The sequence below is a fragment of the Triturus cristatus genome, chromosome 5_1 (genome assembly GCF_964204655.1).
Source record: "Triturus cristatus chromosome 5_1, aTriCri1.1, whole genome shotgun sequence".
Taxonomy (NCBI): domain Eukaryota; kingdom Metazoa; phylum Chordata; class Amphibia; order Caudata; family Salamandridae; genus Triturus; species Triturus cristatus.
This window is the reverse complement of record NC_140587.1, coordinates 257,341,531-257,363,986: the sequence shown is the minus strand read 5'-3', so window position 1 is coordinate 257,363,986 and position 22,456 is coordinate 257,341,531. Positions and strand designations below refer to the sequence as shown.

The 22,456-nt window shown below is 50.7% G+C and overlaps 1 protein-coding gene across 1 annotated transcript in view; it reads left to right on the top strand.

Moving 5' to 3' along the window:
- The window catches only part of TG (thyroglobulin), a 660,241-nt gene that overhangs the window by 552,780 nt on the left and 85,005 nt on the right, over positions 1 to 22,456 (top strand). Inside the window, exon 42 of the mRNA XM_085604890.1 lies at positions 21,103 to 21,267. Within this exon, the coding sequence (XP_085461016.1) occupies positions 21,103 to 21,267 (165 nt within the window). The remainder of the gene's footprint in view (positions 1 to 21,102; positions 21,268 to 22,456) is intronic.

The window sequence follows — 22,456 nt, the reverse complement described above, 5'->3', positions numbered from 1 at the left end:
AGAACAATCATCGAAACCCTTTGTATAGTCTATAAAGTATTGCATGGTCAATAATGATTCCACTTGGTCAATCTGTTTCACCCTTACTACCCAGCCATTAGATACACATCTGTACATCTCAATCTACTGTCTCTTGTGCCATTCCGATAGAGATATTTGTGCACCCTCCATGCACAGGGATCATCTGTGTGGAACGTACTCCCTGTCCACCTTGGATATAAAACTGACTCTCTCACCTCTTCAAGTAGGGGCATGATTAGCATACACCCATGCACCACCTTTGCAGTCTCTTGTCCAACCTAGGCCACTAGTTAAATGCCTAAAACCTACATTTTTCACCGCGTAGATCAAGGTGCTTAGATCCAACCTTGATTAATTCTATTAAAACGTTACTATTTTCTTCTCAGCTCACATTTGGCTCTAGTTGGCGCTCTTATAGATATTTTGCTGAGTCTTTGAGATTGTTCTGAGACTACCATATGTTGGCTTACAGTGTTTTAACAAACCAAAATAAACTGTAGGTGAAATGCACACAGTTTCCTTCACAAGAAAAGCGCCACAACCAAATTAAATAAAATAAAACATAAAATAAAATAAAGGCACAACAGCCTCTCTCAGACCCCACCACACTTGTCCTTGAATGGAGAGGCTCTGGCTCACCTCACAGTGGTTGTTCTGAACCAAGTGGTGCCAGGCCAGGGCTGTCCATCATATGCGCCACCCACTGAATCCCATAGGGACGTGGGACCATCTGATGAGTATGCCACTGCTTGGCTAGATTGGGATTTAGAAAACCGGCCAAAGCATAGGGGAGTTCCAAATTGACCCATGACAGACAGTAACCTATTTAGTCATTTTGTTTCATTGCATTCTGTGCTTGTAGATTGGTTTTTGAGACAAAAGGTTGGCAGAAAGTACCAGAATGCATAGTTAAAATGGCCCTGAGCAAGCTACATGCCCTATATATGGTACACTCGCGAGCAATCCTTTGCTGCATAAATCTGCTTATGTAAAATAAATGGAAAAAAGCTAAGTACACCTTGTTATTTTCATAGAGCTGTGAAAGTCTAATCCGGGACCAGTCAAGTGCTCTACTTTCCAATAGAGTTGACGCAGGAACCTTGTCAATGCAAAGGACAACTCCATAGGGTGGCTCCGGCAGGGGGCCGTGCTGGTGGGAGCTTGCAAGAGTGGATACATCCTATCATAATCCTTGAATCCCTGAATTGTGTTTCCTGCCGGCTCAGCGTGCTCTAAAGCAGGAGGTGGAATGTTGGTGCTGCTCTGCACCCAACAATGACATTTGTAGATCTATAGAATTTGATATTTAAAAAAACTCGGCAGGGAGGAGGAGCCTAGCGCGCATCCAAGATGGTCGCGTGAGCACAGGGCTCCCCGGACCCTCGCTGCTCCTCGGAATTTATCCTGACTTTATCCTGACTTGGCTGACGGAATCTGGAAGGCGAATTCTGGCTGAACGTTGACCTTCTTTCAGAAACCGAATCGGACCTGGGAATCCTGATCTACGGTGGTTGGAACTTTCGAGGCCCAATCGATGGCTGTGCCCGGTGCGAGGGTGACCTGTGGAGCCGGGGCGTAATTGAACAACAGCGGCAGCGGATCTGTGCCAGTGGCCGCTCCATTACTTTCGGTTTCACTTTTGGATCCCTGAGGGGCTGGAAATCGTAACTGCTTGGAGCGGCTGGGTGTTTATCTCTGCTGGATGCCCTTGTCTCCGCCTGCCGCCAGTGTGCCCGTTGACTTTGGTCTCCTCGCCCGGCCGCATCACGGTATCTGGTGCGGCTTCTGACTGAGTGGCCGGTGCCCCCTTGACGCTTGGCCGGTGGTCCCCGTTGGTGAGCGTGGTTCTCATGGGTGGCAGAGGGGCCCCGAGGGGCGTAAGACTAAGACATCCCTCCGCGGGGGTCCGGTCCAGACGAACAACATGGACCGCTATACTCAAGGAAGAGGGTCCCCTGGAGCGGCTGGTGCCCCCTCGGACGAAGCTGGTGGTGGCCCGTCCATGTCTTCGGATCCGTCCCTGCAGGACATTATGGGCGCCATTAACGGCATCAAGGAGACTATTGCTACGCAATACGAGGCCTTGGCCCGTAAAATCGACACGGTGGCTATTGATGTCGCACTGATTCGGGCGGATCTCTCCAAGACCAACGAGAGGGTTCAATCGCTTGACGTGCGGACGTCCACCCTGGTTGCGGAGGTGTCGGACCAGCGGGCCACTCTCGGCGACCTCAAGTCGGCCAACGATCTGATGGCCCGGCGGCTGGAGGACTTTGAGGGACGGGCCCGCCGCAATAACATCCGCGTCATAGGCGTCCCGGAGACCTCAGACAACCACCCGGTGGATCTCATGGTGGAGGAGCTCATCCTCAAGCATCTTGCCCCCGCCGGCCTGAGTAAGTTCTTTGCCGTGGAGCGGGCCCATCGAGTTCCGGGCGGGCGGCCGCGGCCGGGGGCCCCCCCGAGGCCCATTGTTGCCAAACTTTTCTACTACAGAGACCGAGATGTGATTTTGCAGGCCTCGCGGGCCCATGGCCCGGTCCGCCATGAGAATGCGTCTATTAACTTTTTCCCGGACTTCACCCAACTTGTCCAGAAACAGAGGATGGGCTTCCAGGGGGTAAAGCGTCGCCTCCGCGACCTGGGTCTCAAGTACTCCATGCTTTTTCCTGCTAGGCTCCGAGTGGAGCACGACGATCGGACAACCTTTTTTGACTCTCCCGCGACTGTGAGTGACTGGCTTGACTCGCTGCCGGGCCGCGGGGACCGGCCTGGGCCCTTTGCTGGTACCGAGGGTGGCGGGTCTCCCTCGGAGTGACTTTGGTCCTTGACTTTGCCATTTTGTACTGTTCGGCTGGGTTCAACTTCTCTTTTGCATTTTGTTTCATTATGATCTATGTGGGGGGCGGTCGGGGACGGGTCCCTCTCCTCCTCCGGGGTCTTTCCGTAGAATGGGGTTTATGGGGCGACAGGCACACTGCAAGTTGGGGTGGTTTTTCGGGTCGCAGGGGTGCAGGGTGGGGGGAGTTGGAAGTTGGGGGGGGTTGGGGGGTTTTGATTTGTGTGTTTTGTCTTTAATGCGAGGTCTTTGTTTTGTTCCAGTTTCGGGCGTTGCGCTATCTGCTGGGGGACCCTTGATCGACTGGAGGGGATGGGGGGGGACGGGTTGAGGTTGATGTCATGGAACGTCAATGGATTGGGGGACCGTATCAAACGGGGTGTTGTGCTGCAGTATTTGCGACGTATGTCTCCTGATGTGGTGTTTTTACAGGAGACGCATCTGGTGGGTAACGTTTGTCATGCCATGAACAGGGGGGGGTACCGACTCGTTGCCCATTCTGGTTTCACCACTGGCTCTAGAGGGGTTGGCATTCTCCTGCGCTCTTCACTTCCGCTGGAGATCACCAGGGTAGTCCCGGACGATAGAGGGCGCTATGTGGCTTTGACTGGGCGGTGGGAGGGGCAGTCCCTTTCCTTGGTCTCTGTCTATGTTCCCCCGGGCCTCCAGAACTCCACCTTTTCAGACTTGGGTCGAATGCTGCTTGAGCTTCCTGACAGTCTTCTGCTTATGGGTGGGGATTTCAATTCGGTAGTTTCGGGCGACCGGGATCGCCACCCGCCCAGGGCCCTCCCTGCTGCGCAGGCGTGGCTTGGCGGATTCTTGGAGACCTTCGGTCTGGTCGATTGCTGGAGGTTAATGCATCCTACACAGTGTCAGTACACCTTTCACTCTGGGGCGCATGGGAGTCTCTCCAGATTGGATTACTTTCTTATGCCCGCGGCCCAGACTGCCCGGATTCGAGAGGTTAAGCATCTGGCCCGGGGTATTTCTGATCATTCCCCACTGTGGTTGCTTTTTGACACTGGGACGCGGTCTGCTGGGCGGATCGCTCCTATTAACCCTTGGTACCTGCGGAACCCCACGATCCGCTATAGCCTGGTCAAGTCGATTGACCAATACTTCCTTGAGAATGATGGGTCGGTGATGTCCGCAGTGTCCCTGTGGGAAGCTTTTAAGGCAGTACTCCGTGGGCAGGCCCTATCCCAGATAGTGGCGGCTAAGAAGGTTAAGATGGAGGCGGTGGTGAAGCTGGAGACCGACATCTTGGGGTTGGAGGCGGCCTTGGAGACGGGTGTCACTCTGGATGGGCTACATGCCCTCAGCCTGAAGCAGTTCGAGTATAAGTCCCTTGTCACTGACGCTGCCAGGACCATGTATAGGGAGCAGCAGGGTAGGTTGTATGATGCTGGAGACAAGGCTGGTAAATTGATTGCTTGGCTGGATAGGAAGGAGAGAGTGAATCGTGTGGTCCCAGAGCTCCGGGTTGCGGATGGAGTGTGTGTGACTGAGCCTGGCGAGATTGTGGAGTGCTTTGCTGACCACCTCCGGGCGGTGTATTCCCCGGTGTCTGATAGAGATGAAGACGACTCTCGTCTTCTACTACGGGATATTGTCCTGCCCGGCTTATCCGTCGAGGACCGTGAGCAGTTGGATGCCCCCTTGTCCGTCGATGAGATTGCTACTGCGATTAGCTCCCTTCGCTCGGGCAAAGCCATGGGCCCTAATGGCCTGCCGATCGAACTATATAAACTACGCCCGGATAAAATCGCGCCCTTCCTCCGTCGTATGTTTCAGGAGTCGAACGAGAGGGGTTCCCTTCCTGCCGACCAGCGTCTGGCGACTATAGTCGTGATTCCTAAGGAGGGTAAACCACGTGACCGCTGCGCTTCATATAGACCTATCTCCCTCTTAAACGCAGAACCCAAAATCCTGGCTAAAGTCCTCGCCAACCGCTTGCTGAGCGTTATCTGTGATCTGATTCATCCGGATCAATGCGGCTTCATCCCCCACCGTAATACCGCTCTTAATCTGCGGCGGCTGCACGGCGTCCTAGCTAGGGCGGAATATTTTTCTGAACCAGCCGTATTGGTTTCCTTGGACGCCACCATGGCCTTTGATACCATCGAGTGGCCATTCCTCTGGGCGGTCTTGGAGAAGTTTGGCTTTGGGGAGGGATTTCTTAGCTGGGTGAAGATTCTTTATGCCGGACCAATGGCTCAGGTGGTTGTCAATGGGCGGGCTTCCCGGCCTTTTGCTCTCGGGAGGGGCACTAGGCAGGGGTGCCCGTTGTCCCCTCTGCTTTTTGCTCTTGCCTTGGAACCGCTCGCCGCCTGGCTCCGCTGGGAGCCCTCTATCAGAGGGATCCGGTGGGCCCCGGGCTTCGAGGATCGGGTCTCGCTGTACGCGGATGATATTCTTCTGTACCTCACCTCGCCGCGACAGTCGCTTAATGTTCTCTTTGATGTCCTCACTTCCTTTGGGAAAAACTCGGGTTTGATAATTAACTGGTCCAAATCTTGTGTGTACCCTATCTCTGGTGGCCCTCCCATTTTGCCGCCTCTACTTCCTATCCAAACGTCCTCATCCGGCTTTAAGTACCTGGGGGTATATGTTTCGTTGGACCCGGCGGTCCGCTATGAGCAGAACCTCCTGTCTCCACTCCGACGTTTGAGGGTGGATACGGCTCGTTGGTGTAGGTTGCCCCTGTCTCCGCTTGGTCGCGCGGCCCTGTTTAAAATGATGTCCCTTCCCAGATTTCTTTACGCACTTCAGAACTCCTTTGATGTCATTCCGGTGGCCTACTTTCGGGAGGTGGAGAGTCTGCAGAGGAGACTGGTCTGGGACGGGCGGGCGCGTATCGCTCTGGCAAAGCTTACTCTCCCCTGGTATGACGGGGGCATCGCGCTTCCTGACATTAGACGGTACTATTGGGCCTCCCAACTGTCGGCAATTAACCATGCCACGTATGCTCCTGGTCTGAACCCGGCGTATGAGATGGATAAATTCCTGCTTCCCGGCGGTAATTATAACAGAGCGTTTTACTCCCGATCTGCTGGTAGGACCCTCACGGGCCCTACCAAGATTGCGGTACGGGTGTGGAAGGCGGCGAATGTAGCGATGGGCTGGAGTTAGCGTTTAACGTGTGCTACTCCCTTGTTTGCCTCAGACCGCCTGGGGAGCCTTTGGACGACGAAAGGCTTTGAGCACTGGGACACGATCGGCATTAGCAGAGTGGGGGATCTGTGGGTTAAAGGCGCGGTCAAGACCTTCGCGGCGCTCCGGAGCGAGTATGAGCTTAGTGAGAGGGAGTTTTTCCGCTACGCTCAGGTTCGGCATGCCCTGCTCTCGGTTTTTGGGGAAGGGTCCACGGTCCCTGTTTCTTCGCCCCTCGAGGACCGCATACTCGACGGTCACGATCCCGATAGTACTAGCTCTTTGATCTATAAAAAATTGATAAATAATCGGGCTGACCTCTTGGTGCGTCTACGGGAGGCATGGACGGGGGATGGGGTTGAGTTGGACGACGAGGACTGGCAGTCCGCGCTGTCATCTCCTAAGGAGGTTGCCATCCCGGCCCGTCTCCGTTTGGTCCAGCTTAAGATCCTCCATCGCGTTTACGTGACGGGTCCCCGATTGGTCTCGATGGGGTTTTCTGAGGACGGGCTCTGTAAGCGTGGCTGTGGGCACAGTGCCACCTTTCTCCACATCCTGTGGGAGTGCCGCGAGGTGGTGGAATACTGGCGTCAGGTGCATGAGGTTATGAGGCGAGTCACCGGGGTCACGCTGTTGCCGGAGGTGCGTCGTTGTGTTCTGAATGTGTGGGAGCCCAATGACTATACCGCGGCCCAGACTCGGTGGGCGGCCCTGGGGAACATGATAGCAAAGAGGGACATAGCGCAGCTTTGGGGTTCGCAGCGGCCCCCCACCGTGTCTGTCTGGAAGAAGAACATGGACTGGTGCATGTTCAGGGAAAAGACTGTGTATGTGGCTCGTGGTAAACCCGGGGCTTGGAGCAGAATTTGGGGGCAGTGGAATGTGTATCGTGGAAGTATTTGTGCTCCCCCCCTGGTGGAAACGTCTGAGGTAGCCTTGTCCCCCTGATCCTTGATGGTTCCTTACTTATCTGGCACATCTGAGTATAGATTTGGTATTCCCGTTTCTCCCCCCCCCCCCTACCTCTTAGTTCCCCTTCTTCTTGACTGCCATCGGGTGGTCGGGTATGGAAGTGCCCCTGCTGTGGCCCGACGCCCATCTCATGTTTTCTTGCCTCGCTTTTGTTTTAAGTTGTTATTTATGTTAAAAGGGTGTATCCTGATTTCCTTTATGTGCAGTCTGATCTTCTGTAGGGTGCGGAGCCCCGGTGGGCCAGTCAATGTGTTTGCACTGTTTGAACTTTTACCTAATAGCGGCCGGCCCAGGTGGTTGTAGGCCCGTGCTTGTAACCTTCTTTCTGCACAATAAAAATTTTCAAAAAAAAAAAAAAAACTCGGCAATCGTCGGATCACTGGGATAATAATATCTCATAATGTGTTTGAGCCTCATATGTTCTCCATACCAGTCGCCCTGATGTGTACATTAGTACCATGAGGGTTCTTGCAGTGCTACAGGAGGGTGGACAGCTTGGGACAAAAGAACAACCAGCATGTAGCTTTGACAATAGCTGACTTTGGCATAAGAATCATCCAACATTGCAATGGCCCTATGGGATTTGTTAGGGATAGTCTTCTTCTTGGTGTAATGCTCACCCTAGTGTATGAGTGTCATGGGCCCAGTCAGTCCGTGCTTGCCTCATTTAAGGTCTTGTCATAGTACCACCGAGAACATCAACTCTGTTCTACATTTTCCCAGTTCGTATAATTTGCACAACACATTTGGCTGCTGGGAAGTGATATTTCTACGGCGCGGATGTTGTAATGAGCCACACTGTATGTATGGCAGCTGAATGAAAACGGAGCCGATGTTGCACAATCTTAAAATTGTAGCCTTTCAGATTTAGTTGTCATCCGAGTTGCTTCATAAAGGCCAAATTAACTTTCTGATGAACTGGGTCACGAGTCACAAAGCCATGTATGTGTATACTTCTGCCTTACATACGAAAATATCTGGATTTACTGCACTAACATATTCACAAAAGGAGACCTCACACATGGACATCGATTAACCAAAATGCCTGGGTCAGTGGAAGTGACATCACATACCCTTTGACCTTAATGATATTGCAGGGAGTGACATCATATGACTGACCCTTGACCCTGATTTTTCCAGGAACTCATTTCACATGACCTTAAGCTTGATGACATCACAATAACTAACATAATATGTGCCCCAAAATTTAGTTAGCAAGTGGAGCGAGTAAACCAGACATCTTCAAGGGGGTTTCAGTCCCCTAGAAAAGTTTGAAAAGAAATGTATCTAAAGCACAATTTTCACATAAATTTGCAAAAATACCTTTGACTTTGAATGAACATTCATTAAATATTCAACTTGTTAGAGGCGCTAGGTGGCGCACAGCGGAAGGCTGCCTGTGGGTGAAGCTCCCGCAGCCCAGCAATGAAATCCTGCATAAATCCTGCCTGAGCGTCGTGATTTCCTACAAAAACGGACCCTGGTGACTTACCTGACATCGCTGCTGCTGCCCGTGCTTTACATCACCCTGGGGGACTCTGCGGGGCCGGACTGAGAGGCTGCTGCTGACCGCGCCGGCTGGCGCGAGAATCCACCTGGAGCCGTGACCGGGGTGCTGCCGCTACGCGACGGCGGCGCTACACATGTGGACGGAGGGCCTCGCCTCCAGCGCTTGGACCGCGGGCGGCCGCCCCGCGTGGTGACTGCAGTGGGCTTCGTGTGCCCCAGCTGGTGCCCTCCCCCTGTGCCGCTACGGCGGCCGCGACAGCGCCTGCACTGAGAGCTTGCTGGGGGCACGGACATTGAGGAGGCGAGCTGCCGGCTGCCGCGACGACCGCGGCGGTCACTTCCCCGGCCCTCCTCTGGATTCTGCGGTGGCGCGACGCTGCCTCATCTGCCTTGCTCTGTGGGGATCAGATTACCCCCGCTGTGACCTGTCTGCCTACCCGCCTGGTGTAACTTGGTGATCGGCGGACTCGACGGGGCTTTGAGGCCCGGGAGGACTTGATTGCTGGAGGCGGAGACCCATGGCCTGTCCTGCATCGCCTCCTGACTTGTGGGGCCCACGCCAGAGATCGTATTGAGGCTGCGGCGGAGCTGCGGTGGTCGCTGTTGACCCGGAGGCGCTGGACGGCGGGGCCTGCCTTTTTTCACCGGACTGGCTCCTGGTTGGAGGGTCGCGGCTGCTGTGAGTACCTGGGGGGTCCGGTTTGGGCCCCTCTGCCCCCCCTGGCTGGTTCATGACGACTGGTGGCCCGGAGAGTGGGAGCCCCTGATGCCCTGGTGGTTAGCGGCCTGTTGTGGAAGTGTGTGGCGGCCCCGAGTGGTCGCGGGCGGTTCCTGGTGCTGGGACCTGTCCCTGGCGTGCCCGCTCGCCGCTGGTGGAGGGGACTGGATGGCGCTATTGTAAGAGTTACCGTGTGCATGAGTCCAGATTGGTGGATTGCCTCTACCCCTGCGGAGCCGCGTCCCCCCTTGGTCCCCCCTTTTCCTCGTGGTCTACCCTGCGATCCGGTCTATCCGGCTGTATCCTTGCTCTTGCTGTGAACTACTAGACGGTGTCATTATGGGGAAGCCGGACAGCCGTCAGGCTCGCCTCACCTTTGAGGCAAAAAAGGCCACCAGGTCCCAGCCGGAGGCCGGTGCGGGGGGCCCGGCGCCGGTGGACGCCCAGCCGGGGGATGATGTCAAGTCCATACTGCTGGATATGCGGCAAAGCCTAGCGACCATAGTGGACAAAATGGACTCAATGCAGTCTCGTATGGACTCGATTGTGCACAAGGTGGACAGTCATGGAGAACGCCTCTCAGAGACGGAACGGCGTATTTCTGATTCCGAGGATCGCACGTCCCAATTGTCTGACACTGTGGCGCGCATGGACAAAGTCCTCCACGTGATAGCGGCCAAGAATGAGGAGTTGGAGGCGCGTAGTCGGAGAAATAATATTCGCTTACTTGGCATACCAGAGTCGACCCACACGGGCAAGATGGAGGACTATGTGGAGGGTCTACTGCGCGCGGTGGTGGGCGTTGACTCCCTATCTCCTCAGTTCATTGTTGAGAGGGCACACAGATCGCTGGCTCCGAGGCCACCGCCGGGAGCCCCCCCCCCCGCCCTATCATCGCCCGCTTGCTGAACTTCCGAGACCGAGATGTGGCACTTCGGACGGCGAGGGAGAAGAAGACCCTATCATACGACGGCACTGCCTTTACCATATTTCCTGACTTCACTCCAGTGGTCCAGGAGGAGCGGAAGAAATTCGTACAGGTCAAACAAAAGTTGTGAGCTGCTCAAATTGACTATGCGCTACTCTACCCAGCTCGTTTGCGCATCACCCACCAAGGGAAACAGTTCTTCTGCACTAAACCCCAACAAGCAGAGGAATTTCTGAAACGGGTCGGGAGGCGCGAACCAGACTGCCCATCCTCGCCGGCCTCGGAGTGACGGCGCCGAGTTGTCGTCCTGTCGCATCCGGGGCAGATATTCGATAGTTGGTGGGCTGGTGCAGATGCATGCTGCCACGGACCATGTTATGAGAACTCGACGGCCTGACTGCGCTGTTAGTAAGGGGATGTATCCAGAACCCTGCATCCATTTAGTGCGCACTTGACTCTCAGGACTTTTTACTTCGCTGGGCGCCCTTTGTCCCTGGAGAGGGCTCGGACTATGACCGGGCGCGCTCCCAGGGTTCAAGGGGACACAGTGCCTCCACCTAGACTGACCTCCAAAGGGTATTACCCCATTGTCTTTCAGTTTGAATGTTAATCCCTTGTGGCACTGGCTATAGAAGGGTTTGGTTTTGGGGTGGGGGGGAGGGGGAGGGGGACTATTCAGATGGCATGATTGGGATGCTGCTGTGGGTGGGGGGAGGGGGGAGGAGTTGGGTATTGTTTGTGCTTGTTAGTGTTAATTGGTGTGTGGTGGTATTTGCATCGTCTATTTCGCATCATTCTAGGGGCGGCGGTGGCACTGAGTTGCTACATCTGAGGATTGTTGTTCCCCATGGGTGATCCGCAGGTACGTAGGGACTTTACTGGGCAGCTTAATTTCCTGACCTGGAATGTGAGGGGTTTGGGGGACCCTAGAAAACGTAGACAGATCCTGGCGTACCTGGATAGACATCACATAGGCGTGGCTTTCCTTCAGGAGACGCACCTGGACCCCTCCAGGCCATCGCTGTTTGCATCGCGGTGGGCCATACATCGTGCCTTCTCCTCCTACTCCACTTACTCACGAGGAGTTGCAATTCTCATTAAAAAACACACCCCCTTTGTGCACCTGGGTGAACGAGCAGACAGGGGGGGATGTATTGTATTGTCTGGGGACGCATGGGTGTGGATACACTCACTCTGGCGTGTTACTATGGCCCCAACTTTGATGATCCAAATTGCCTTCAGACGCTCTGGAGGGAGATTTTAAGCATAGGCTCTACTTACTTAGTATGGGGAGGGGATTTTAATGTAGCTATTGATCCCACGAAAGATAGGGCGAACCCTGGCCCTCAACATTACTCTCGCTCGCAAGCATATGTTCATGACCTTCTTACTGAGCGTCATCTGCTGGAAGCATGGCGCTCGAGGCACCCGGCGACCTTAGAGGGCACGCACTGGTCAGCCGCACACGCCACGTGGGCGAGATTGGACTATCTCTTGGTCTCCCCGGGACTCGCTCCCACGATATGCTGGGTAAAACACCTTGCGCGTACGTACTCCGATCATGCCCCGGTCCTGATGGGTGTGGAATTGGTTGACCTTGCTGGCTCTCCGATGTCATGGAGATTGCAGCCTTCTGCCCTGCTAGATGAGGTCTTTCGGTCGGAAATTGCACAGGAGATTGAGAGCTTCTTTCAACGAAATGGTGAAACGGTGGACAGTGTTGCTGTAGTTTGGGAGGCCTTTAAGGCCACAATTAGGGGGCTGTGCATTTCGAAAGGGTTGGGAGTCCTCAGGGACCTACGTAACACCCTTCGTAAACTGGAGGCTAACCTTAGGAGCCTGGAGACCGCCCCCACGTTTCACACTGAGGCTGAGGCGCAGGCCAGGTTCCGAGACCTATTGTCTGACTATAAAGACACTGCGGATCGAGAAGTCCGGTTTAGGGGGAAACACTTTCAGGCTCGCAGGTACGGGGAGGGGGAGCGGCCGGGAGAATTCCTGGCTTGGGCAATACGTCTGCCCCGATTCAACAACCATGTCCGTGAGATCCAGGGAACTTCGGGGGTACTCCACAGGGATACCCGGTCTATAATGCAAACGTTTGTTACCCATTATTCTGACCTGTACTCCTCTACTCATGCACACGCGCCGGAGCTGGACCGATATTTGGGTGAAATTACATTGGGATGGCTTTCTGACAGACAACGACGGTTCCTAATGGCTCCTCTTGGGATCGACGAAATTCGGGAGGCTGTAATGCAAATGGCCTCGGGGAAGGCCCCGGGCCTTGATGGATTCCCGATAGAGTTCTATAAATCTTACATTGATATCCTTGCTCCGATTTTAAAAGTGGTATTCGACGAGGCCCACACGCTGGGGGAGCTTCGCCCATCTATGAGAGAGGCACTAATTACCTCCCTCCTGAAGCCGGGTAAATCGGCGGCTTCCCCGGACTCATATCGACCCTTGTCCCTCCTTAACTGTGACGCAAAGATCCTTGCTAAAACTCTGGCTAATCGTTTGACACTCCTCATGGAGGGATTGGTACTCCCGTAATCAATCGGGCTTTGTACCCGGAAGGGCGACGTCGCACAACTTGCGCACGCTATTTGCGACCTTGCAGAATGTGGATCCCAGCCTACAGATGGTGGCGTTTTTTTTGGACGCTACGAAAGCGTTCGGCTCTTTGGAGTGGGATTATCTGGTAGCTGTGCTGACTCATATGGGTTTTCCTCTGGTGTTCCTAGGATGGATAGCTATTCTTTATGGCAGTCCGTGTGACAGGGTCTTAATCAATGGCAGGACGTCAGAGCCCTTCGGGATTTCCCGAGGGACCAGGCAGGGGTGCCCACTCTCCCCACTTTTATTTGCACTGGCGCTTGAGCCTCTTGCCTCGCGGCTGCGACAACGCCATCGAGACAGGGCACTGTTCTGTGAGCAGCGACAGATATTGCTGTCGCTGTATGCAGATGACATTACTCTGTATGTGCGGGACCCTCAAAATAACCTGAACCCAATCCTCCGGCAATTCGTGACATACGGGGAGATGTCGGGCGTGCACATCAACTGGTCAAAGTCCCAGATCTTCCATCTAACTGATGGCTCACAGACCTTTTCGCTCGACTATCCCATAGAATGGAGTGACTCCGAGGTCAAGTACCTAGGCATTAAGATTTCTCGAGATAGGGAGGAGCTCATGCGGTTAAATTATGGCACGACATTGCTGCATGTCTCCTCTTGTGTCGACCGCTGGATTACGCTCCCTCTGTCGATGGCTGGGCGTGCAGCCCTGATTAAGATGGTAGTGCTTCCCCGGCTTCTGTATTTGTTTATGAACATTCCCTTCCCCCCGAGCAGGCATTTTTTCACTCGTTTGCGTTCAGAATTGATACGGCTGGTGTGGGGCGGGAGGAGACCTCGATTGAAGTGGGCTACGATGACCTCTCCATACTCGAGCGGAGGCTTCGATATACCGGATCTGGAACTGTACTATCATTGCGCCCAAGCGCACTATGCGTACTACTGGTTCCACCCGATCGCTTTTATGCCCCAGCTCGCTGCGGAGGACTGGCTGGCGGCACCCTTGCCCCTGCCTGGTTTATTGCATAGTGTGCTCCCACATACCACTACCAGTTACAATGCCTTGCAGGGCACGGTGAGGGCTTGGCTGGAGCTGTCAAGGCGAGTGGGAAGTTCCTTCCTGTACTCCCCCCTTCTCCCCATTGCCTATCACCCGCAGCTTCCCCTTTTCCAAGAGAGACTGTTTCACGATTTGATTCGCAAGCTAGGAATTCAAAGATGGGGAGATCTGTTCTCCGGCGGGCTCTTTCGCGACAGGGAACACTTCTTCGAAGGTTACACGCCTACCCCTCTGGAGCTCTTTACCTACATTAGACTGAGGCATGGAATGAAGGCCATATTGCCGACATTCCCGACTGAGCCTGACACCATGGCTCCATTACACAGGATCCTACAAGCCACCTCACCCTCCCATTTGGTCTCGATACTGTACAATGCCATTCGCTCTGACGCTACTCTCAACATTTCTCGGGCTCGTGGGGAGTGGGAGCGGGAGTTGGGACTGGAGCTGGGGGATGATAGATGGGCATACTGTTGTTCGCAGACGGAACAGATTTCTGCGAGCAGTAGACACCGTGTCATCCATTTTAAATTCCTGCACCGTCTCTACTGCACTCCGGTCACCAAGTACAGATTCCAACTGCAAGATTCGGATAATTGCGAGAGATGCCATGCCCCCCAGGTGGACTTCCTGCATTTATCCTGGGCATGTCCCACTATTCTGACCTATTGGACGCACGTGTACTCTGCCATTTCGCAAATGATAGAGCTGCCCCTTGCACCTGATCCTGTACAGGCGTTATTGGGGCATACCAAACCTATTCCGCGCGCGAGTCGCAAATTTGTTACGACTGCGCTCCTATTGGCGAAACGGCGCATAGCTTGCCGGTGGGGACGGGGACGGCCTCCGAAATTTAAGGAGTGGCTCACGGACCTGGTCTACTGCCAGGAGCAGATACTGACATACTCTGAATTACTCCCTGCCCAGTCCCGCCCTGCCAACATCTGGGGACCATTACAAAGTTACTTACTGCAGTGTCCAGGGGCTCTGACAGCAGACGCCCCTCCCCTGGCTGCTGCCGATCCGCATCCCAGCGCCCATGACGTACATCCTGCTTAAGGTGGACGGTGAGCTGCCGTAGACGTATGGGGGTGGATACAGTGTTTTCTCTTCCCCTTTCTTCCCCCTCATCACTGGGCGGCCCTTTTGGGTCTCTCCCCTATGTTTTTCCCAGGTCATGTGGATTGTTCTTATGTACTCTTTATGCGAGATTTATGGGATGAGGTTGCGCCGTTGGTGATGTGCAGCGCATGGGTAAACTCTGCCTGGGGGACCCCCACACCTATACCAGGTGATTATAATGTGTTTTGGCTTTTTGCCTGATGTCCCTACCCTATGTACATGCGTTAAGACTCATATTCTACTGTGTACGATTGTTCACTTGGCCCCTGTGATTACACTGGTTCAGATGCTCTTGTGACCTGTGATCTGCAATGCCACCTGCTTTTGCTTATGGTTTTGTTTTTTGTGTGTATGTAATGACACGACGTAAAATCTCAATAAACAAAGTTTAAAAAAAATATATATATATTCAACTTGTTTCATAGTGTTCCAAGCTATTGAAACCTGACACTCTTTAGGAATTTACCCCATTTTTTCAAAATGTTCTATGGGTCCCCCAATATATAAAAAATTATCTCCATTGTGCCAGGGCCCAAATTCTGTCAAGTGTGCCCCATGTGCCATGGATGGCCCTAATATGCTTGTGCTGGAATGTTTACATTTATGCCATCCGTGTGCCATAGATGACCCTGATTTTATAGATTCCCTCCGTACGTCAGAAGCTAATTGTTTTCATGGTTGCCATCCTCCCATATGTCAGGTTGTCTTCTCTAGTGCCAAGAATGACCTCAAATATGATAGTACCAGCATTTTGTCGTAGATGTCCAGTTGACAAGAATTTCCTCAAGTATGCCAGGTTTTGTCCACAGGTGCCCCATATGCCATAATTACCTTTAGTGTGCCCCTGCCAGTATTTTACCATGGGTGCCCATTATGCCAAGAATTCCTGCCAGGGTCAATATTTTGTCATTGATGCCTATCATGTCAAGAATTGCCTCAATGGATGCTTATGTAAGACAAGGTTTTGCTTCAGTGTGGCAGGGACAATGGCAGACTCACAAGTACTACACCCCATTCTCGTTCACATTCTATAACACTGTTTTACACTCCTTATTCTTTCTCACACATTCGCACTCACCTGTGACTCTCACTCACTTTCACTCACAGACATTCTTACACAGACGCACATACTCGCAACAAAACACACATGCTCACATATACACATGCTCTCGCTCGCGTAAACACACTCTCACCTCCAAGCACACCCACAACATTCATTTTAAAACCTTTTAATTATCTCAGCTTGCACCAAAGGACCTTTTCTAGCTAACTGTGCTTCTTTTTTATTACACAATTAGTAGTATAATGAAAAATTAACAGAAACCAAAGACTGTGCAGCCGCCCATGTGTTTTACACTGATTTTGCCACCTCTGATGCCAGGGGTCCCAAAAGCAGTTCCAGGGAGAGCAAGGGGCCTGATCTACATTTGAAGGGCGGTGATATACCCCGACACTATCTATATATTGTGAGGCAGGCGGGAAGAGCCTGGGAGACAGCAAGAAAGAGAGTTCTTGGATGACTGCCATTCCTCAGGTCATTGGATTTCTGAGTACTACAACCTTTCAGACATACAAGTCAAGACTTGTCTATTGCTCAGTGGACAGTATCAGGAGGTGTCTCATTTTAGAAGATCTCAAACTGCAAGAGGCTTATATTTTCTTTCCATAGGTGCACTAGGAGTTCAGAGTTAGACCTAGGCAGTTCTTCAAAATGTTAAACTAGCCAGAACATCAAGGGAGATCTGGACAGACTATCGGAGAGCACCTAGCCTTTCATATACTCTTGAGTTACTTTTAGAACTGAGATGGGGCTTAAGCAGGTCTCCCAAATCTAAGGGACCCTGAAATCTGATACTAAATCCTTCGGTACAAGGTTCACGTTAATATACTTTAATTTACTTCATTGTACATGAATAACACCATTAAAACATGAAACAATATCCAGAAGGCCCTCTGCCTGCCCGAGGTGTGGGTGACAAGCTTCATATATTCATAGGACCTGGCATTGTGGGACTACAGCAAAGTACTGGAAGGGACTGGGAGGAAGAGGTAATAGGATTATGGTGGATGACAGGGATTAACCTCAGTTCAACACTGTCTGCTTGGGATTCTTTAAAGGCCCAAGAAGGGTGGGACTGGCTATAAATTTACAACATTGGGGTCCGTGCTGGCAAAGCGCTGTACAGCTTTTCTTTGGCTCGGCTGCCAAGGTCCTACTGGAATATTCTGGGAAAGAGATATAACTGAACGGGCATTATCATAAGCATCCTACAAGAGGGCATTTAGAATGGATGGGAAGGCCTTGGAGGACCTGCCAGAGAGGGGAGGTATACACCGACTGTCAGATCCCTAGATGTTGGATATTTAGGCCGTCCAATGGACAGTTAACCTAGCCCACACGAGGTAGAGGAGAGGACAAAGGACAGCCTTCTCCTTCATGGTTTTAAATGGAGTTGGAATGCTGTGGAGATGCACATTTGGTTAATACAAATATTCATGCTTGTAATGTTGTTTAGGAGTTGCAAATTCTAGAAAAACTGGATAAATGGACTTTTGATTTTTTTCTAAAGATGATAACTTATGTTATAATATAACATAAAATTATGAATAAAGATGTTTAATCTGTATACTGAAAGTCGGTATGTATATATTTGTAACTCCTGTGCTCAGTCAGATGGTATTTCAATAGCACGATAGATATTAGAAATCTTGATGGAAAAACTATATACCACAGAACATATTCATTGTAGACTAGTGGCCAGATATACAAAGTCATTTAGGAGTTCTAAATCACAGAGTTTACTACTGCTCAATCTTTTTTTAAAAGGTTCTAAACTAATTTTGCTATTCTGTACAAGCTTACTAATTTGTTAAATGGGTTTCGAAAAGGATAATAAATTGCAATTTAGAAGGGGCGTGTTTATGCCATCCCTTCCAAATTGCTTTTCGGAATGCTATATGTCAATGGTTTGCGATCACAATTTCAGTCTCAAAGCATTGGTTGGTTACTGACTCCTTAAAGGAGATAGTAAAAATATAATAATACCAGTATTTGTAAAGCGCAAACAATTATCCCCAAGGGTGTCAAGGCACTGCGGGCCATCGGGAAGATTAAGCGAGCTATTGCCAGAGTCACATGGTGCTGGGCTAACCTGCCACTGGGGATCGAACCTTTATTTGGACGGTTTTGTATAGCGCGGACAAGACCCTTGCGGGTATCAGAGCGCTTCACATATCTGACATAGGAAAAGGTGTGTACATAAAAATACAGAGTTATGTGTATACAAGGTACATGATACAGAGAAATGCAGATAGCTATAGTTCAAGTAAATTTGGACATGAGAATTGATTTCACTTCTTTTTTGAAAAAAGCCGTAGATGGATTGAGTCTCGTTTCTGGGGGTAGGGCATTCCATATCCTGGGGGCCATTCCTGAGAAGGTACGATTGTACGTTTTTTTCTTGGAGAAACGTTGCGGTTTCAGTAAAAGCTTGTTAGAGCTCCTGGTAGATCTGTTACCACCTGATAATACCAGTTTTTCGGCTAGGTACATAGGGGTTTTGTGGTGTAGTGCCTTATGAGTCATACAGGCGATTTTTAACTGGATCCTGGCCTCAAGAGGTAGCCAGTTTAGGGCATGTAGGTCAGAGGAGATGTGGCAGTTTCTTTTAGTGCCTGTAACGAGTCTGGCGGCTGTATTGATTGATGCTCTGAGAGGGGCGGTCGTTGCCTTGGGGAGACCACAGAGAGCGACGCTCCCATAGTCAACTCTGGGAATTACTAGGGATTGAACCGCCTGTTTGAAGTCCATTGCGGGAATGAAGGGTTTCAATTTTCTCAGCGTGTTGATCTGAAAGTTTGCTCCTTTTGTTGCAGCGCTGATGTGCTTCTGCATATTTAGCTTATTATTCAGGGTTATTCCTAGAGATTTAGCGGAGTCAATGATGAAAGGTTGACCGTCGAGTGCAGTTAGATGCTTCATCCACTCACGGATGGTCGTTGTTTGGTTGGGGGGAGCGATTAGGAGGAATTCTGTTTTTAGTGTGTTTAGCTTTAGATGATTCTTAGCTAGCCATGTCTGTGTCTTTTGGAGCGATGAGTTCAGGGACTTGATGTCGTCGAGAGATTGGATCTTAATGTAGAGTTGTGTGTCATCTGCGTACATGTGGTATTGGATATTTTCGTGGCTGAGAAGCTCTGTGAGTGGTTCCATAAACAGGTTGAAGAGTGTAGGGGAGAGGGAAGAGCCCTGGGGTACTCCCAAGGTGACTGGGGTGGGGTTGGATAAAGATTTGTTGGTCTTGAATCTTTGTGTTCTGTTTTGGAGGAAGGAAGTGAACCAGTTTAACACTGTTCCGGATAGCCCCATTCTATGCTTCATGAGGTTCAGTAGATTTTCATGTTTGACAGTGTCGCACGCTGAAGAGAGGTCAAGTAGGATAAGCAAGCATGCTTTGTTTTGATCCAGTATTTGTAATGCGTCATCAATTATGTGGGTCATGGCTGATTCGGTACTGTGCCCTGATCGAAAGCCTGATTGGAATTGGTCGAGCAGGTTGAAGTGGTCTATATGCTTACTAAGCTGCATGTGGACACATTTTTCAAGTAGTTTGGCCACGGTTGAGATATTGGATATTGGGCGATAGTTGTTTAGGTCTGATGGGTCCGATGAGGCTTTCCTAAGGATGGGGGTTACCTGACCAGCTTTGAGGATGTCAGGGATGGTTCCTTGCAAGAGAGAAGAATTTATGATTCTAGTCCACAGGGGCACTAGCAGTGGCATGAAGGTCTTTGCGTGGGATGCTGGAAGGGGGTCTGTGAAGTGATTGGAAGGATTCAGAGTGGTGAGCGTGTTTAGGATAGTTTCTTCGCTGTAGAGGTTGAAGATAGTCCAGGAGGCATTGTTCTTGAGGTCATGTATAATGGGACCGATAAACGGGGTACTTGGTGAGGATCGTGAGGGGATTGAGTGTGTATCAGTAATGGATGATAGATCATTAAGTAGGTCTGCCTTTAATTTGTCAGTCTTTGTTGTGAAAAAGGAGGCAAGATCCTCACAGTTGGGGATTGAATCTGGATTGGCTTGGGGGGAGTGGGGGCCACCCTTAGACTGAGTATTGATTATTTCGAACGATTTTTTGGGGCGATTCTTGGCTTGGTCTAGTTGTACACCTATGAAGTCAGCTTTTGAGCGACGAATCCTTCTGTAGTAGGCATTTCTGGTGCATCTTAGTAGTTTGAGGTGGGCAGTGGATGGGGCTGTTCTCCATTGTCTTTCAATTGCTCTCAGTGCTCTTCTGTCTTCATTTAGTCTACCATCATACCAGGGGTTTGAATTATTTTCGGTGACTCTTTTTAATTGTAATGGGGCTAAGGTGTCAGCCCCGGTGGGGGCTGACACCCCTGGGGCTAAGGTGAGCCCCGGTGTTCCGGAGTCAGCCGCCCTGGCCGCTGAGCCACACCTCATTTGCAAAGAGGGAGGGGGACCCGTTTCCCTTTATGAAAGTTAAAAACAAACTATGTTCAGAAGAGGACAATGATCCAGGAGACCACTGCCTTTTCTTAAGCAAACTTTGTTAAAAAAAGTATATTTTTTCTTGAATGTAGACCCGTTTCCTACAAGGTATATGGACTGAACTTAAAAAAGTATTGAAATGTTATCACAGACATGGTGGTTTGATGATCCCAGCAGGCCACCATCCCTGTGATGGCATCCAATCAGAGTAACTCTCAATTCAGGACCTACCTCATTAATATTGAAGAGGTAGGTCTAACTGCGATCAGCTCCGAATGGTGATTTTGTGCACAAAGCTGTAAGTACATAGGTTAATTTGTAAAAAGTCAATTTACATTTGGCAAACACTTTTTGTGAATCGGTTCTTTGCCCTACGACCCCAACTACACACAGGGTGTTGGTTCTTGTACCCCTGCTTCCTGTTACAGAAAGGAGGCATTAAGGCTATGCGAAGGTAGCTTAGCGCTTCCTTACTGTAGTAATATGTGCTGGAGGCTCCAACTCTAGACCATATAGTATGTGAAGTGAGCCAGTAGAAAGTGGCAGAATGGAGGGACCTTTGCACACCATGCTTTATCAAGTTTCATTAAATGTGAGGTGAAAATTCTTTAAAAAGAGTTCATCTTAATCAATGATAATCACCAAATCCAGTTCATTCATTCATTCTGTCTCTTCAATCTAGGGAGGATCTGCTTTTTCTCCTGTGGCTGTCATTAGCAAGAAGAGCGCCCGCGAACTTGCGTCACTCGTGGCCAGTGACGTCGGCTGCGCTCTCACCGCCAATGAAGATGTGGTATCCTGTCTGCGTGGTGTGCCTGCAGATGCCCTCAATGCTGCTCAGACCAAGGTGTGTTGTTACTTCTCATTCCAACTCTTTACTAGTTTCATGAGCATGAAGATTCTCAAAGTCGGAAATGCACAGCTAGTCAGCTGGTTAGTTTTGAGTCTTCTGCGGGCTGTGTCTGCCAAGGTGGCAGGGGTTTGAAATACTCCCGACATTTTATACCGTTTATACATTGCCCGCCTCCCCACCCTTGAAAGAAGACGTGTGTGGGCAGATGCCCTCCTTCCTCAATGCAAGAAAGCTGCTGCCTTCCACAGCCTGCTGAGCTTGTGGATGTCTGCCCTCTGGAGTGCACACAGTTTTAAACTGCTTGCATTATGGTTCTGTACTCAGGAAAGGAGTCTGGACATCTGGACACGCAAGTAGCTTTTGTGAATTCACCCTTTCTTGAAAAAAACTTTAAGAGTACAACCCAGACGGTTGATTTCTCTCTTCTTGAAACACAAGCGTTGGCAAAGCCAGTAGGTATAGCCCTGGTAATCAGGTGCGATGCCACAAAAGTAAAAAAGGAAGCTAAAAAAGTAAATATGCCTCTGTCTAAACGTGGCAGATATAAGCTTGTAACACATAATACCATTGAGATAAAACATTGTCTATATATATAATTGAACAGCAGTGGTGCAGCCTGGTACGTAAGTGTTCTTAGAACAGGAGTAGGCATTCTTTCTACATTTAATGTGCATTACAGGGAAATCTGTCTCTAATTGGCACAAAGCAAAGATACTACTGGCTTCCAATTGCTATGACATAAAGGCAAAGATTAAACACACAATGATGGCTAAAAAATAAAAAAAGAATGGAAGGAAAGATTTGGCAAAGTAACACGTTGGTAATCTTGCGTTGGCAACGAAGTGTACATCTATTTTTTAGGAGTTTATAATGGTAATTTTAATTTCAAACGTCGGGGTACACTGCTGCTGTGTCTCACACACAAGCCTTTCTGAGGCTTGACAAAACCGATGCCAGAAGTAATAGTGGCCCTGGGTGCTTAAGAGCCTGGGTCAGAAGCACCGCCGTAAATTACCGGTGCTACAGAAACACGTAGACTGACACCCTGCATAACCAACAGACCAAGTTACCTGGTAAGGCTAAAGAGGCGGGGGGGGGGGCAGAATATTTTGGGTTAAGAAACAATGCTTACACATGGGCATAAATGTGCATAGGTATAGTACCTTTACTTCCACTATTCAGC